Source organism: Desmodus rotundus, chromosome 9 (assembly GCF_022682495.2).
Source record: "Desmodus rotundus isolate HL8 chromosome 9, HLdesRot8A.1, whole genome shotgun sequence".
Taxonomy (NCBI): Eukaryota; Metazoa; Chordata; class Mammalia; order Chiroptera; family Phyllostomidae; genus Desmodus; species Desmodus rotundus.
In genome coordinates this window covers 104,499,794-104,513,676 of record NC_071395.1, presented here as the reverse complement: position 1 = coordinate 104,513,676, position 13,883 = coordinate 104,499,794, and the positions used below count along the sequence as shown (strand labels likewise).

At 46.5% G+C, this 13,883-nt stretch overlaps 1 protein-coding gene across 2 annotated transcripts; it reads right to left on the bottom strand.

Annotated features, from left to right (window-relative positions):
* Window positions 1-1,046: 1,046 nt before the first annotated feature.
* MSL1 (MSL complex subunit 1) lies at window positions 1,047-13,883 on the bottom strand. Of its 2 annotated transcripts, XM_024573339.3 has the most exons (9): window positions 12,461-13,883; window positions 9,677-9,900; window positions 8,265-8,647; window positions 6,308-6,355; window positions 5,780-5,844; window positions 4,842-4,909; window positions 4,290-4,414; window positions 4,045-4,117; window positions 1,047-3,635 (listed from the first exon to the last, which is right to left on the bottom strand). In XM_024573339.3, exons 1-9 carry the CDS (start codon window positions 13,226-13,228, stop codon window positions 3,545-3,547), a joined length of 1,845 nt encoding a protein of 614 aa, XP_024429107.2. In that variant the 5' UTR covers window positions 13,229-13,883; the 3' UTR covers window positions 1,047-3,544. The 2 variants fall into 2 exon arrangements, with proteins under 2 accessions (XP_024429107.2, XP_045038344.1); XM_045182409.2 differs by lacking the exon at window positions 6,308-6,355.

Here is a 13,883-nt window from a genome sequence, read left to right as displayed (position 1 = left end):
TGCGGTACAGATCGCTTAGCTTTTCGGGAGATAGGGAGCTGGGGGCGGGTCTGGCGCCCTGCGGCACGTTTGTTTTGTGGACGAGCGGGATTACGTAATCGGTTACGCGAGGCGGGGGCGTGGCGCGTCCCCTCACTTCCTCTGGGTAGGCTCCGGGATAGGGGATCTGCGTTTGGGCAGCTTCCGTAGCCTCCGCGCCCGGCCATCTTGGGCTTCCGAGTGGAAGGCGTCGACCTGTCAGAGCTTCACTGCGGCATTGGAGCTGTTCATGGTTTTATTTTTTGATTTCTGGTTTCTGCCTACGTTTGAGGCAAATCATTTTATTTTTGTCAAAATCACTAATCAAGGTAAACTTTAAAGTCGTGCTGCATCAGATTTGCCACGCCATCCCATTTTAAACTAAAGGACGGAAAAACCAGTTGTCTGCTCTGAAGCCCGAGGACTTAGTGTGGAAGCATTTTCCCTGGTTTCTCATTTCCTCGTCTCTTCCTGTGTCTTCCCACCCCAGCTACATCACCTCTCCCAAAGTGCCACCTGGTGTGATGCTAGTCTTACCAAGATTTTGTAAGAGATGATTAGGGACCGTGGTGATTCAATATACTGACATGATTTTCCTTTTTGTTAACCAGATGAGGGAATGCTTTGATTTTGGCAAGGCATTTGTCAGCAGTGAAAAAATCGGTGCGCAGAGTGCCGGAAAAGTAGGTTTACAAGTTGTGAGTACGCGAAAGTTTATTCTTGTATTAGGTATTATTGTACGCCAGAGGGTGTGGCTCAGTGGACTGAGCACCGGCCTGGGCACCATACGGTCGCCATAGGGTGGCAGGTTCCATTCCCAGTCAGGATACATGCCATGGTTGCAGGCCAGGTCCCCAGTTGGGGGGATGGGCAAGAGGCAAATGACTGACATCTCTGGCACCCACGTTTCTCTCCCTCTGTCTTCCTCCCTTCCCCTCTCTAAAAATAAATAAAATATTTTTTAAAAATCTACAAGTAGGATTGTTTGATGTTTCCCAATGAAATAAAATGAAGCAGAAGTTCAAAAATTAACAGCCACAATAGTTTATTTACAATTGAACTCTTTATAAGATATTTACAAGACAACCAATTTTACACATCAGAAATGGTATCAAAAGTATGAATTACAACACAGACAACAATATGAAATGGGTTTAAAACAAAGGTGCAGTGGACAGACAAGCAATTTCTCTTTTTAATTTATTAACACTAGCTTAAACTTTGTTAAAGAAAGAAACAAAGAACTATGTTTTAAGAGAACTGCAGGACCTTCAGTTGAAGATTGAATTTCACAGTGTTGTACCCCATGTAGGGAAAAAATAAGACTAATTTTCCCCCCACACCCTAACACACTGTAATTTCATTTTTGGAAGTTTGCTAATCTACTCTCCAACCTCCTTATCAACAAATCCAAATCAAAGGAGAATCTAGAAGAGGAAACAATAAAGAAAGAGGTTCTAGGTAGAGGGAGAACCAACGAAATAAAATCCACTTAAGTCTGGCCTGATAGCACCTCATGGATTCTTCTTAGTCTAGCTCAAGTTCAGAAGCTGAGGAGTCACCTTGGTAGGGCACAAAGAAAAGGTTAATTTGCTAATCCATATCCAAAGCAGGAATCCGACAAACGCTAAAAATCAAGGAGAAACTGAGAGGAATCGAGGAACAAAGTAAAGAGACACTGACTGGTCTTTTCTGCTTGGGCACGTTATAAAGAAACAACATAGGCCAGAGTAAGAAAGCCAAACAACTTGCCAAGTTCAAATGATGGAGAATGTGGACGATCTGGCCCAGTTCTTCTAGAAATCTTCCTTTACTTAAGGTGTGAGATGAGAGCCCCTAGTGGAGTAAGTCCTATTTCTCTCTACATTCTTGCTGCAATGAAGTTCACAGCAGGTTCCCTTGTGGAGAGTCCACTCTCCTAAGAGATGGAGTTACAAATGAAAACCCAAAGCCACACACACACACACACACAGAGAAATAAGAGCAGCAAGATCATCCAAGAATACTATATGTGCTGCCGGAATAATTCTTTTTAAAAGTCAAACTCAGGGAGCACAGACCAACAACTCACAAAAGCTTTAGCAGTGGGAGGCCCCTGAGGAACTTGTCGTTTCTTCCCACAATGGTATCCCATTCTCTCATGCTCCCCTGATGGGCCGGCCACACACCCTACATACCTTGGCTTCTCCTCTAAAAGTGCTAATAATCTGGGGACATTCTCTTCAAGGATAAAAGCCCCTATCTTCTAGGAGATTAGGCCCCTACTTGTTTTCACACAGTAGTCCTGAAGACTAAAGAAAGGCAATTCCTATATAGTTAAGACCAGAGGTCTTGGCTCTCTTTTCCTTCCAGATAGTTACAGGGATCTTACACTGAGACCAAAGTGGCCTGGAGTGCTGTCCTGACCATTTTTTAACGAAAGAGGTGTGTGTGGTGGTGGTGGTGGTGGAGTACCAAGGTGGTACACATACACATACAAATCTGTTTTTACAAAGTGAGTGGAGAAGCTCATTAGGTACATCTGTTTGTTTCAAGATGTAGACATTTGCCAGCCAAAGGAAGCACACATTTCCATATACACCCTCCCACCTTCCCTAAATCTCTACCCCATCACCAACAGCTTAGGTAAAAGGATATTGCCCCAAAAAGGAATACTTGAGAAGTGATGGACACAAGGACATCTATACAGGTGCTGGCATGCCATCCCCAAATGCCAACTCTTTCCTTTAGAGCTATAACTTGTCCAAAATTAACCATCCCCATTCTCTTTTCCTAAAATGTTACTTTTTGAAGGGTAGGGGAAGAAATTCAGTTACCCATTAACTAAAAACACAATCACAGCCAAACATCCCTTCCCACAGGGCCTTATCACAGAATAGTTTTAAGGGAACTATCTTTTTAGTAGAGATCGGGAGTGTTCTGGGTGGTATGGCCGTAGGCAGAACTGCCTTTTCAGACATTCATCTACCCAACTCTCCAATCTCTTCTACCCTGTGAAGATGACTTGCTTCATCACTTCGCTTATTATTCCTCATCTAGTCCTTAAGCTTATGGTGAGGTTTTTCTTCATTTTGTTTCGTATAGGGTAAAAACCACTATATTCAATCTATATGGAAGGGTATACCAGGGCAAGAGTGCCATGCAGCACAGATCCAAAGGCAGGGGATGCTTTATCTTCCACAAGTCTAATGAAAGAGCCCTTTTACCCCTTTAACATAGGCAAATGTACAGAAGCAGATCCTGGAAGCTTCCAAATCTGCCACCCTAGAGATTTGGCTTGAGAGCTCATTTCCCCCAAAGAGGAAAAGATATCCCAATCACCCTCTATAATTCACAATTAGCCCAATGAAAGAGATTTTGTGAAATCAGAATGATGAAAACGAAACCAAGATCAAGGGAGTATGGGAGGGCATTATCAGTGAATGATAACACATGTAAGGACACAGGTCACACATACAGGTCTCTGCCACTCTCTGGGAATGGCATGCTACAACTATCTGAAGACAGAAGGTTCTTGCCAGCACAGTTATTTCCTACAAGTCCGGTGAGGTGTTTGCTTCTTCTGGATCTCCAACCTGCATCGGCTACGCTCATCCAACCAGGGCAGCTCAAAATTGCTGGAAAAAAAAAAGGATAAAGAAATCAACTTCCAAGACTATAGGGATTCAGTGTGAGCATGACAGTAACTCCAAAAAAGATACAATGTCCCTCACCACTCACTGCCCTGACTCCCAAGTCCCAAGTTTGGAATGCCTTTCCTGTCTCAAAGCCACAGAAATAGTATGCTATTGAACTGATTCAGTAATCTATTTCTAACTTAAAAAGCAATCCTCCTAATTCCAGGCTTGGGAATCTTATCACTGTAAAAACCAGTTGCCCCGGTAGCCTCACTTCTTCTGTCAAAGAACCATGGCTATCCCTAAGCCACCGGCTCCACTTACTATCTAGGCTTACATACAGTCTGAAAAGGGAGGTGAAGTGCTGACTACCTGAGAGGGAAGGGGAAAAAGAACCCTTTATACTTACTGTGGAGTTAATTTTGGTAACGGTCGTCCAAATGCTACAACAGGCAAGAAGGGAGTAATCATCAAACTTTCGACTATGGAAGAAAGCCAAATGCAACCTTGTTAGTGACATAGATGAGAAACGTCTGGCAACTATACCTGCTCCAACATATTGTTTATTCATTCAGAGCAAGCTGTAACCTGGAGCCTTACACCCCCTTTTTTTTTTCTTTTAAAAAAATCTACTTTTAGTTAGACAAAACTTACCATCATCTGGCTCAGGGAAAAATGAGGTAACCTCAGGCTCAGATTCCTGAATTCCTTTCTTTTTATACATTCTGAGCTGCAATCGCTGTAAAATTCTTTGTTCCCTGATCCTCTGAATATCCCATCTGGGAAAAACAAATCAGACAAACAAAACAAACAAACCCAACATTACTGAAAACCTGCTCTCTAAAAGCAACTCACACAATCCAGATGCTAGGAAGTTCTTTGCTGACTCTTCTTGATTGGGGTTAGGGGGCTAGAGGTGGGAGACATTAGAGAGAACTGCCTGCCTGGTTAGGGAAGACTGTTTAGGTCTAGCAATCCAAATCATGTGTTGGTGTTCCACAAAGAGTAGAACTGAGGAAGGGCATTCCCAAAGAAAAAGGCCACACATTTTACCTACGAGTACCACTTCCGACAAAGACACTCAACCACCTGGAAAGCCAGTAATTTAAGAGTGCTAAGAGCTCTCAGATTCTCCACAGCATGGATGAGAGAGGTGTCAGAGTCCCAAGGCTCAGTTGTTCCCAGGATGAACATCTCTAGCCTCACCTTTTCCTTCTCTTCTCATCCAGCTCCAGTTTTGCATGCCGCTTTGAAAACACACTGTCATCTAGGTTCTGTGTAAAGAATAGCAACTGATAAGCTATTTATCAACACATGACACATGTATACTAACTCATTTCCAGCTTCCAGGAAGGTAAAATCTTTCACCTTCAGGTCCCACCTGAGCCTGTGAGTTCTATGGATATTATGGGAACTTCCTGGTAACAGAATCAACAAAACACATACCCCTTCCTTCTCCTGCTCCCACCCTTGTAGAATCTCCAAATTTCAAAATCATTTCTATAACTTTCCAAAGTGAAAGTCACATCAAACTGCCCTGGCTGGTGTGGCTCAGTGAGTTGAGTGTGCCCTGCGAACCAAAGGGTTTCCAGTTGGATTCCCAGTCAGGACACATGCCTGGGTTGCGGACCAGGTCCCCAGTAGGGGGCGCACAAGAGGCAACCACACATTGATGTTTCCTTCTCCCCCTCCCTCCCATCTCTAAAAATAAAATACGTAAAATCTTTTTTTTAAAAAGTCACGTCAAACTGAAATAACCTGTGAAACTGTCATAAGCCCTCCCTACCTCCATATTTTATAAGAATCTGAGTTTAAAATAAATATCACTCTTTCAAAAGTCAAGTAAGTTTGGAATATATCATGTTGTTGTTGAGGGGTGGTACATGCTAACTTTTCTACTGAACATGAAATCTAGCTTTGAACACTCCCTAACTATTTATTTCTTAATAAATCACTTAACCACTCTGGACCTCAGTTTTCTCATCTACACACCAAAGGAGTTGGAGTGGGTAATTTCTTAAGTTACCTTCTGGCTTTAAAGTTTTATTTAATCCATCCGTACAGGTATTATGACATATTCAAGTTACACCCCCATTTGTACTGTTTCTCTTACTCTCTTCCACTGACAGGTCCTGGGTACCTACCTCCAAAAGGTCTGAAGGATTTGGGTCCCTTAGAGGCTCTACTGAGTGGTCCCTCCAAGAAGGAACTAGAAAAAAAAGAAAAAGAAAAAGAAAAAGAAAAAGAAAAGGAGGAGGGGTGGAACCACTCTTAAATCCAAGGTCATACAACCCTCCTGTTATTCACTAGGACAAGAGGTCAATCCCCAGTAAGACAAAGTTACCAAGTGATAGGAATCCATTCTATGGCCTCACCTGAAGCCATATTCAGTGTCCTCGCTATGGTATAAAAGAACCTAAAATGCCATTGCAGTCTGCCAAACACAGGATCACAAAAAAGCCCTAAGCCAATACCTGACAATTCATATAATGGATGCTATTGCGGTTCCTGAAAAACAACTGAAATGTGTAGTCATTTTGAAGTCTATAGTGGAATCATACCAAGGAGTCTCAGTCTCCCACATCCAACTGATGGGGAATGCAGCTCCCCACCATCCACCATCCCGCCGACCCCCACCCAGGCCCAGCCAGCACAGTTCCTATTCTACTCACCAGCCAAGACTGAAGTTTCTCCTGCAACACTTGATGGCATCAGACACCCTAAATAATGCAGGAGAGAAGAATCATCTCAGTGTAAAAAGAAAAAAAGCCCATACCCAAAATGGAGGAAAGGATCATCACTGAAGTTCTCACTAGGAAGCCATTTTGGTTTTTTTTTGAGTTGTTCTTTTGAGAATTTCTCTCTGGGGGAGGGGAAGAGGGAACAACAGACAAAAGAAAAGAAAATAAGCCCACCACTTTTTTTTTTACACTGAGACGACTTCTTTTCTTCATTATTTAGGGTGGTTTCCCTGCAACAGTTGATGGCCAAGGATATCAAACCTTAAACTCAGAACATGGCAGGTGAGTAAAAGTTGACCCTATTTTTCAAATAAAAGATCAGTGTTCTCAAAACTTACATATGTAGTCTTCTTAAACAGCTCCCTCCTCCCTCCAAACAAACTACCTTGCTGGTCCAGCCTGAACAACATGCACAAAGACTTTGGCTTCCTTAGAACAAGCCATTGAGACTTCCTCTTGAGATAGGGCATCAAGAATAAGGATTCACAGGTTATTCACAACTCAGGCTCCTCAAAGGGCTGGGATTTCCCCCCCCAATCAGACTCCTTCTGTACTGCTATGCACACAATCTCAGAGGTGCTTCGAATTTTCTGTACTAGGGCAGATAGGGTTTTCAAAAACAGCCAGTCACACAGAACAGCTCTGGACCAAGCCATTTCCCAATCCCGGATGGGAAGTTGCTTCACAGTTTCTCTTGTTACACAGCATTGCCATGGCAGCAAGAAGGTTAACTTAAGGATGAACCTGTTCAACCGACTGAACCAACAAGAAAACCTGAACCTAGATCAGGATCCTGGACTATTTCATGTACTCAAATGTGAGCCCTAATGAATTTTAGATAATTAAGAAAAGTAATCCATCTTTCCCGCTTAATTTTGTCACCAGAACAGCCTAACAAAACCTGGAGAATGCTCTTATCTTACAGGAATGGATTCCCATCCCCATCCCTGCTGGGGCAAGACACAGTGGTAGAAACTTGGGGCTGCAGCTCTATCCACAACTTCCCCCACCATCACCCCAGAGCACGCATAGTGACTGTCATACACTAACATTACACAATTGAAGGCACATTGCAGTTACTGAATGATGTAGGAGATAGGGGAGCATCTCTGTGTGGAAGCCTTAAAGAAAAAAAGGGAATGAAGACCAAGGTCCCACACCCCACACCCTCCCCAAGCAGCTCAGATATCCCAAGATAGTCCTTATTGTTTGAAAAATAGTTTGTAGACCATTTTATTTAAATATATGAACAACCAATGGGCTACTGCAATCCAAGTAAACTCTTCACATTTAGAACCTTTGTGAAGTATAGTAAGATAAAGTAAGACTGTTTGGTCTTTGGCAGATTCCTCCTGCCCCCCCAGACCGGGACACAGAGATACAGATGAATGTTTATATAGTTAAAGAGCGGAGGCCCAGGAAAAATTCCCCACCCCACGCTGTCTCCCCAACCCAAAAATTGCCATTGGCCCCTGAGAACACCCAAAGACCACACCCTCCCAGGTTTCACACAATTTCAATTGCAGGAACAGTCGTGCACGGCAAAGTATAAGTTCTATGCGTTTCACAGCACAGAAAACCCTTCTTTCAGAGGGCATGCAAGTTGCCGGAGATTACACCCCCAAGTCTGGTGCTCTTGTGATGAGCAACTTACTGGCAAACACATCTCCCAGTGTTGTAAGCAGGCAAATACATTGAGCACATTTTGCTGTAATTCCATCTATTTGCAATGCCTGCACAGTGTCTGTCTCTGGCTGTTAACTTACTCATTCTTGACAGAACTCTGCTTTATTGATTGCACTTTTTAAAAAATGCCAAAGGCATTTTCACACTTGTTAGCTTGACCGCCACCACTAGGGTATAAGAGCAAGTGTTCTCTATGCCTTACTTGCTACAGTCTCCTCCTTCTTTGGAGAGGATTCCCGTAATGGTAACGGTGATGGGGGAGGCTGGTGCCAACGACACAAATACATTTCTGTGGTGGAAAGGTACGGCAAATCTTCTATCTCACTTGAGAAGGCTTTCTCCTTGGGATGGGTGCTGGGTCCCTTCTGGGGAGTGGAGAGTCTTGGCGGGGTGTCCACTGAAGACCGGGTCTTTTCTGGAGTTTCTTGGCTCCTCAATTCACGTTTACAAACAGTTTCAGATAAGGAACCACAGGGCTCCTCTTTAATGGGAGAGTGCTTAGGAGTTTTTGTTTTGACTTTTGAAAATTCAGGAGCCAGTTTTTTAACAGGAATCTTTCTTTCTGTACTTCCAAATGGGGATTTCCTATTAGATAGGGAAGAAAACATAATACAATTCATTGACTTTTGGATAAAATCTGATTTGATTTCATTTTGGGGTAAGAGAACTAGCTTGTACTCAGGTATCTAAATATCTAGGTTCACCTGGCAGTCATGAGCAGAAACAGCATCGTGCTTAACAGTATATGTAATAGGCCCTTAGGAAAGTGAGTTTCCATGCTTAAAAACCTCTATTGTATCCTATTGTCTACTAAACCTAAAAAGGTCCCTATTTCTGTGGTGGAAAGGTACGGCAAATCTCAAGGTACTCAAGATCCTTTAGCTAACATTAGGTGCCTATTCTATTCCTGTCAACCAGAGACCAGTCTCTTATTCCACACCCCCATCCTATACCATGCTAGTTACAATCTCAATTTTTTTTCTTGCTATCTGTCCACTCTCTTTCTTCCAGCACCCCACATTCCTAGAATGCCATCCTCTTTTCTTTTTACCAACCTAAATTTTATACCTCTTTTTCAAGATCCACCTGCTCCTTAAAGTCTCACTATTCTAACTCAAAATAATCTTTAATATCCCTGAATCTTACAAAACTTAGTTTGCCTCACTGCTGTCTATCTGCCTATTTTATTGCAGCTGAATTCTTAGTTTTTAAAATTTATGCCACCCTCACAGCTAATCTCTTTGAGTCCAAGGACAGTTAGATTTTATTTTTTTTTATATCCACTGATGCCTAACACAATGAAGGAATTTAACACTTCCTAACTTGAAGCGAACTGCTATAGTTTTCTTTAAGAAACTCAGCTGTCACATTTGTTGCCCATTCTCTTTAGGATGTACTCTGCATTCTGTAATTACTACTGTGACCAAAATGTTCCTAACAGATTTTTATAGCCCGTACAAGAATGTCTCAAGATACTTTTTCAACACAGAAGACCTCATAATTCAGAATATGACTATACTAAAACTAATTCTGAAGTCCCAATCCCCTACTGTCAGTCACTGGAAACAAGTGTCCTCATCACGGCCAAACAGCAGAACAAAGTTATCAGCACACCTTTTGTGTCCCTTGCCACTCCGCCCACATGAGAAAGGCTTCGGAGGCAGAGTCTGGGATGTCTCAGAAAGCTCTGGCTGGCACTCCAGTTTAATTTTCTCAGATAGCTCGGTTTCCTCTCTCTCTTCAGTTTCATAGCCCTGAAACAGCTTATGCCTTTCTTTCTCGTTATCCTTCTTTACCAGCTGCATCCGCCTTTCCATACGTTCAATCCGAGCAAGAAGCTAAAAAGAGAGTGGCAAAATGCAGACTTAAAACAAAAAATTAAGTGCAGATACTTAGTCCCATTTAGGAATCTGTATGATCTTCTATCTCTTTCCATGGACCATAATAATCAACTTACTTTTAATCTAAAGTAAGATTGTCTTTAATGTCTAAAGACAGACATTAATCTAAATAGTTTCCTTAAACACAATAGAGAAGACAAAGTACACTGCTTAATTTTAGGGGCTAACCTAGTTGGGCAGGGACGTGGGGGAATTTGTAGTTCATTCTTCTGAAAGAAGATCCTCTTTATTGGGAGGGGCCACAACATGCCTTTTAAATGGCATGGTCTCTGCTAGGGCTAACCATGTGGCTCTAAGTCAGCTTGGCAGTTTCCGGAATTAACCTTAGGTTCTCTAAGGAGACCCTAGTGTTCTCCAAATCCTATCCTCTCTACTTGCCAAAATGCTATACACAAGGGCAAAGTCCAAAGCGTACATTGAGAAGGAATTAGAAGCTCTCATAGCCACGGTGCCAACAGGGATTGCAATGTTAGTTGAATGGGGCCTGGCATGGGGGGCTGTCACCTAAACAATGAACACTCAATTTTGAAGAATTCTAATAGAAACCATTACCCCTACATCCCATCAATGATGAAATATGCACATTGCCTTGCTGCTTTGCACTTGAGATAACCGAAGAAAATTATATCTATTTATCTGAATATTGATGAAAAACAAAGTCTTTTAACTCTAAAGGGAAAACTACATAATCAAACAGAAAATGGATGTCTATTACCATTGAAAACTGCACATTAAAATGTTCTGAGAAAAGGTGCCAACTGTGCTACTTATACCCTATAATAAGAATTTTATTTGGGTTAGACAGTGACATTAATGTTGCCTCTGTTACATCTATTTAGCCGCACAGATTTCAGTAGAGGCCAAACAACTGGAATAAGAGAATCGAGCTTAAGCAACACTAAGACTGCAATACACAACAGAAGCAGTGAGTGCCAAGTTCAGACTGACACTCTATCCTCAACTCACCCCACTTTTCCTGCCTAGGAAAATCGGCAAAGAGGCCATTACCTCAGGAACTGAGTATAAACCTCCACCATCAGGAGAGAACCCCCCTCTACACCATACTCTCATTTCATCCCCTTCTGTTTTGATTCACAGCCTTACCATTACTTAACCACGGTTTGTGGGTGACATTTCCTTAATTTCTTCTCCTACACCCCCCTCCAGTGTAAGGAGATGCTGTGTTGTAATTACAGTACCATCACACCCCTCAACTGCAGTACAGTAGCTGAGCAGTGCCACCTCCATGTTGAGTAACTTCCACAAATCAACACCATGAGATATCTTAAATGAGACCTGCCCCAGCTCCCATTCCACCTTGCAGAATGCATTCTCCAATAAAACAGCCACTGCCTGATGCGATTCATTTGGAGAGCAGACAAAATGAATAGCCCTCTGCTCCCTCGCTCAGCCCTTGGCACAAACCATGGAGAGGGAGGGGGGGGAGGGGGGGAGAGGGATGGAGAGAGAGAGAGAGAGAGAGAGAGAGAGAGAGAGAGAGAGAGAGAGAGAGAGATAGGGGGAGAGAGGGGGAGAGAGAGGCTGCTGCAACCTTAACACAATTGTAGAAACCATGTTTATTTTTAGGCAGCTGTAAGGTATGCTAGCACAGTAATACCCCATCACCACAGCTTTCCTGATATCTGAAGGAATATGTTTCAACACATAAGGTGCCCTTAACTCCTGCTGCAGTAAAAACAAGCCAATAGTCACGCTGCTCAGAAGTACAAAGAAATAATAAATGACTTCCCTACCACCTTAAGATTCTAAAATATACAGGGTTTTTTTTGGGGGGGGGGCGGGTTCCACTTAACACATTTAATAAGCTTACTTTCCCCTGGTGCCTTAAAATCTTCCAGCCTCTAAATACCACTCTGATACAAGAGAGCTGGTCAGTGGGTCAGGGTTTAGAACGGACTCCTATTAATAACTGCCTGCAATCAAAAGCAGTAATTCTCTTAATATCATAGAAGAAAACTAAAACAGGATTCCACTGTGAATCACCTCTACCCCTCTGCCAATGAAAAGGCCTACCACTCTTCTATCCAAAGATGCTACAGCAGCGTTGAGAGCAACAGCTGCTATGTCCTCTCCTCCAGAATGCACGCCTAACACAAAAGCTCTTTAATTTCGCCCCTCCATAAAGCCACCACATATTCACCCCACCTTTTCATTTTCAACCCCTCACACACCAGGTCTTTCCCCACTCTGCATGTCTTTCCCCTAAGTCTGGGGCTGTCATTTTAAATTAACCCTTTGGCACCTGCAGCCTTCCCACCCCTCCCACCCCCCTGGGAGGGTGCCCTTTAACCCTTCCCTCCAACCCAACGTGTCTCTGAGCCGGGCTCCGAAGGCCCCGGCACCTAAGGTACTCCTCTGCTGGTGGCCAGCCTCCTTACCCCTAACCCAGGGAGACCTTAACCTCCTACAGCCCCCTTCCCCTGAGCATGCGCACAACTCGCCCCTCGGCCCGAACGCCGATTAACCCCTCGCGTACCGTGTCTCTCTCCGACTTCAGCTCCTCGATCTCCTTTTCCTTAGCCTGCAGCTGCTGCTGCTGCTGCTCGATGAGGTCCAGTTGCAGCAGAAGTATCTGCTTGAGGCAGGCGGCCTGACTGGAGGCTCCCGAGCCGCCGCCACCGCCGAGAGGGCTCTTCCTCATACTCTTCCATCTGCCCTCGCTGGCCGCCAGGGTCCCGGCGGTGGCGGTGGGCGCGAGGGGTGGCGGCCCGGGCAGAGGTAGTGGTGGGGGTCCCGCCGAGTCCGAGGCGGTGGCAGCCGGGGGAGCCGCCCCACCCTTGTCCCCAGCCCAGGGCGTAGGCTCTTTGGCCGCCGCCACGAGAGAGCCCGTCTGAATGGGCAGCACCGCCTGATACTTGGGTCGAGGGCTGCAGCCTGCTCCGGCCGCTGCGGGCTCCCCCCCAATGCCGGCTTGTTTGGTGGCCGGGGGCGGGCAGGGCAAGGGCACTGAGCCGCCCCAGCTCTCTTCCTGCTGCCCGGGGGCCGCCCCGGCCGGGAGGAGCAAGCCCCGGCCCTTGCCGCCGCAGCCGGCCGGGGAGGGCGCGGGGCTCCCGCCCTGGGACGAGGCCAGCGGCGGCCCCGGCTCCTTGAGCTTACGGTGCCGGGGGAGGAAGTGGGCTTCGGCCGCCCCGGGCTCGTCCTCGGGCCCGCCCAGCGCCGCAGCCCGCTCGTAGTCCAGTCGCTGCTCGGGGTTGCCGCCGGCAGGGGCCGCGGCCGCCTTGAACACTGCGGATCTCATGGTCATAGTGGTCCGGAGCGGCGCCGGGGACCGAGACGGAGGAGGGGGTGGGGAAGGGGCGAGGTGCGGGGGGTCGAGGACGGAGGAGGGGGAGGGGAGTTTGGCGGGCTCGCCTCAGCAGCGCGGCAGCAGGCCTCGGCTAACGCGGCTCCTCCGGGGCCCGGGCGCCATCCCGCCGGCACGCGGCGAAGTGGAGGCCGCGGCGGAGGCCCGCCGCCGGCCCATGGGGGCCTCGCCGCCGCCTCTGCTGCCGCCGCCGCCGCCTTCGCCTCAGAGGCAGGAGCTCGCACCCAGCCGCCCCCGAGCTCATCCCCGGAGCTCGCTTCGGCCCCCCCTGGCCCGGCCGGGCCCGCCTCGTCTCCCCACCCCACACCCCCCCTTCCCCGCCCCGGCCCCCCGCCCCGGAGCTCGCCTCAGCCGCCCCGAGCCTCCATTTCCCCCCGCTCCTCCTCAGGAGGGGGTGGGAGGAATGGGTCCGCCCAAAGCCCTCCTACTCCGGGAGTGGCGGGGGGGGTCTGTCACCTCCCCCGGGGGTCTCCGCGGCTCGGGGTCCCCTCCCCCCACAGTCACCCCCGGCGCCTCAGCGTTTCCCTTTAAAAAAACGGAGCCGCTCGTGGCCGCCACAGCCGCAGCCGCCGCTGACCGGAGGGCGCATGCGCCG

Excerpts from the sequence above, each read along its gene's own strand:
- MSL1 (XM_024573339.3), bottom strand. The coding sequence starts at position 13,228 with ATGACCATGAGATCCGCAGTGTTCAAGGCGGCCGCGGCCCCTGCCGGC. Across the intron at positions 4,118-4,289 it reads TTTCCCTGAGCCAGATGATG|TCGAAAGTTTGATGATTACT; the intron begins GTAAGTTTTGTC and ends TTTCTTCCATAG. Across the intron at positions 3,636-4,044 it reads TTACCAAAATTAACTCCACA|CAATTTTGAGCTGCCCTGGT; the intron begins GTAAGTATAAAG and ends TTTTTTTTCCAG.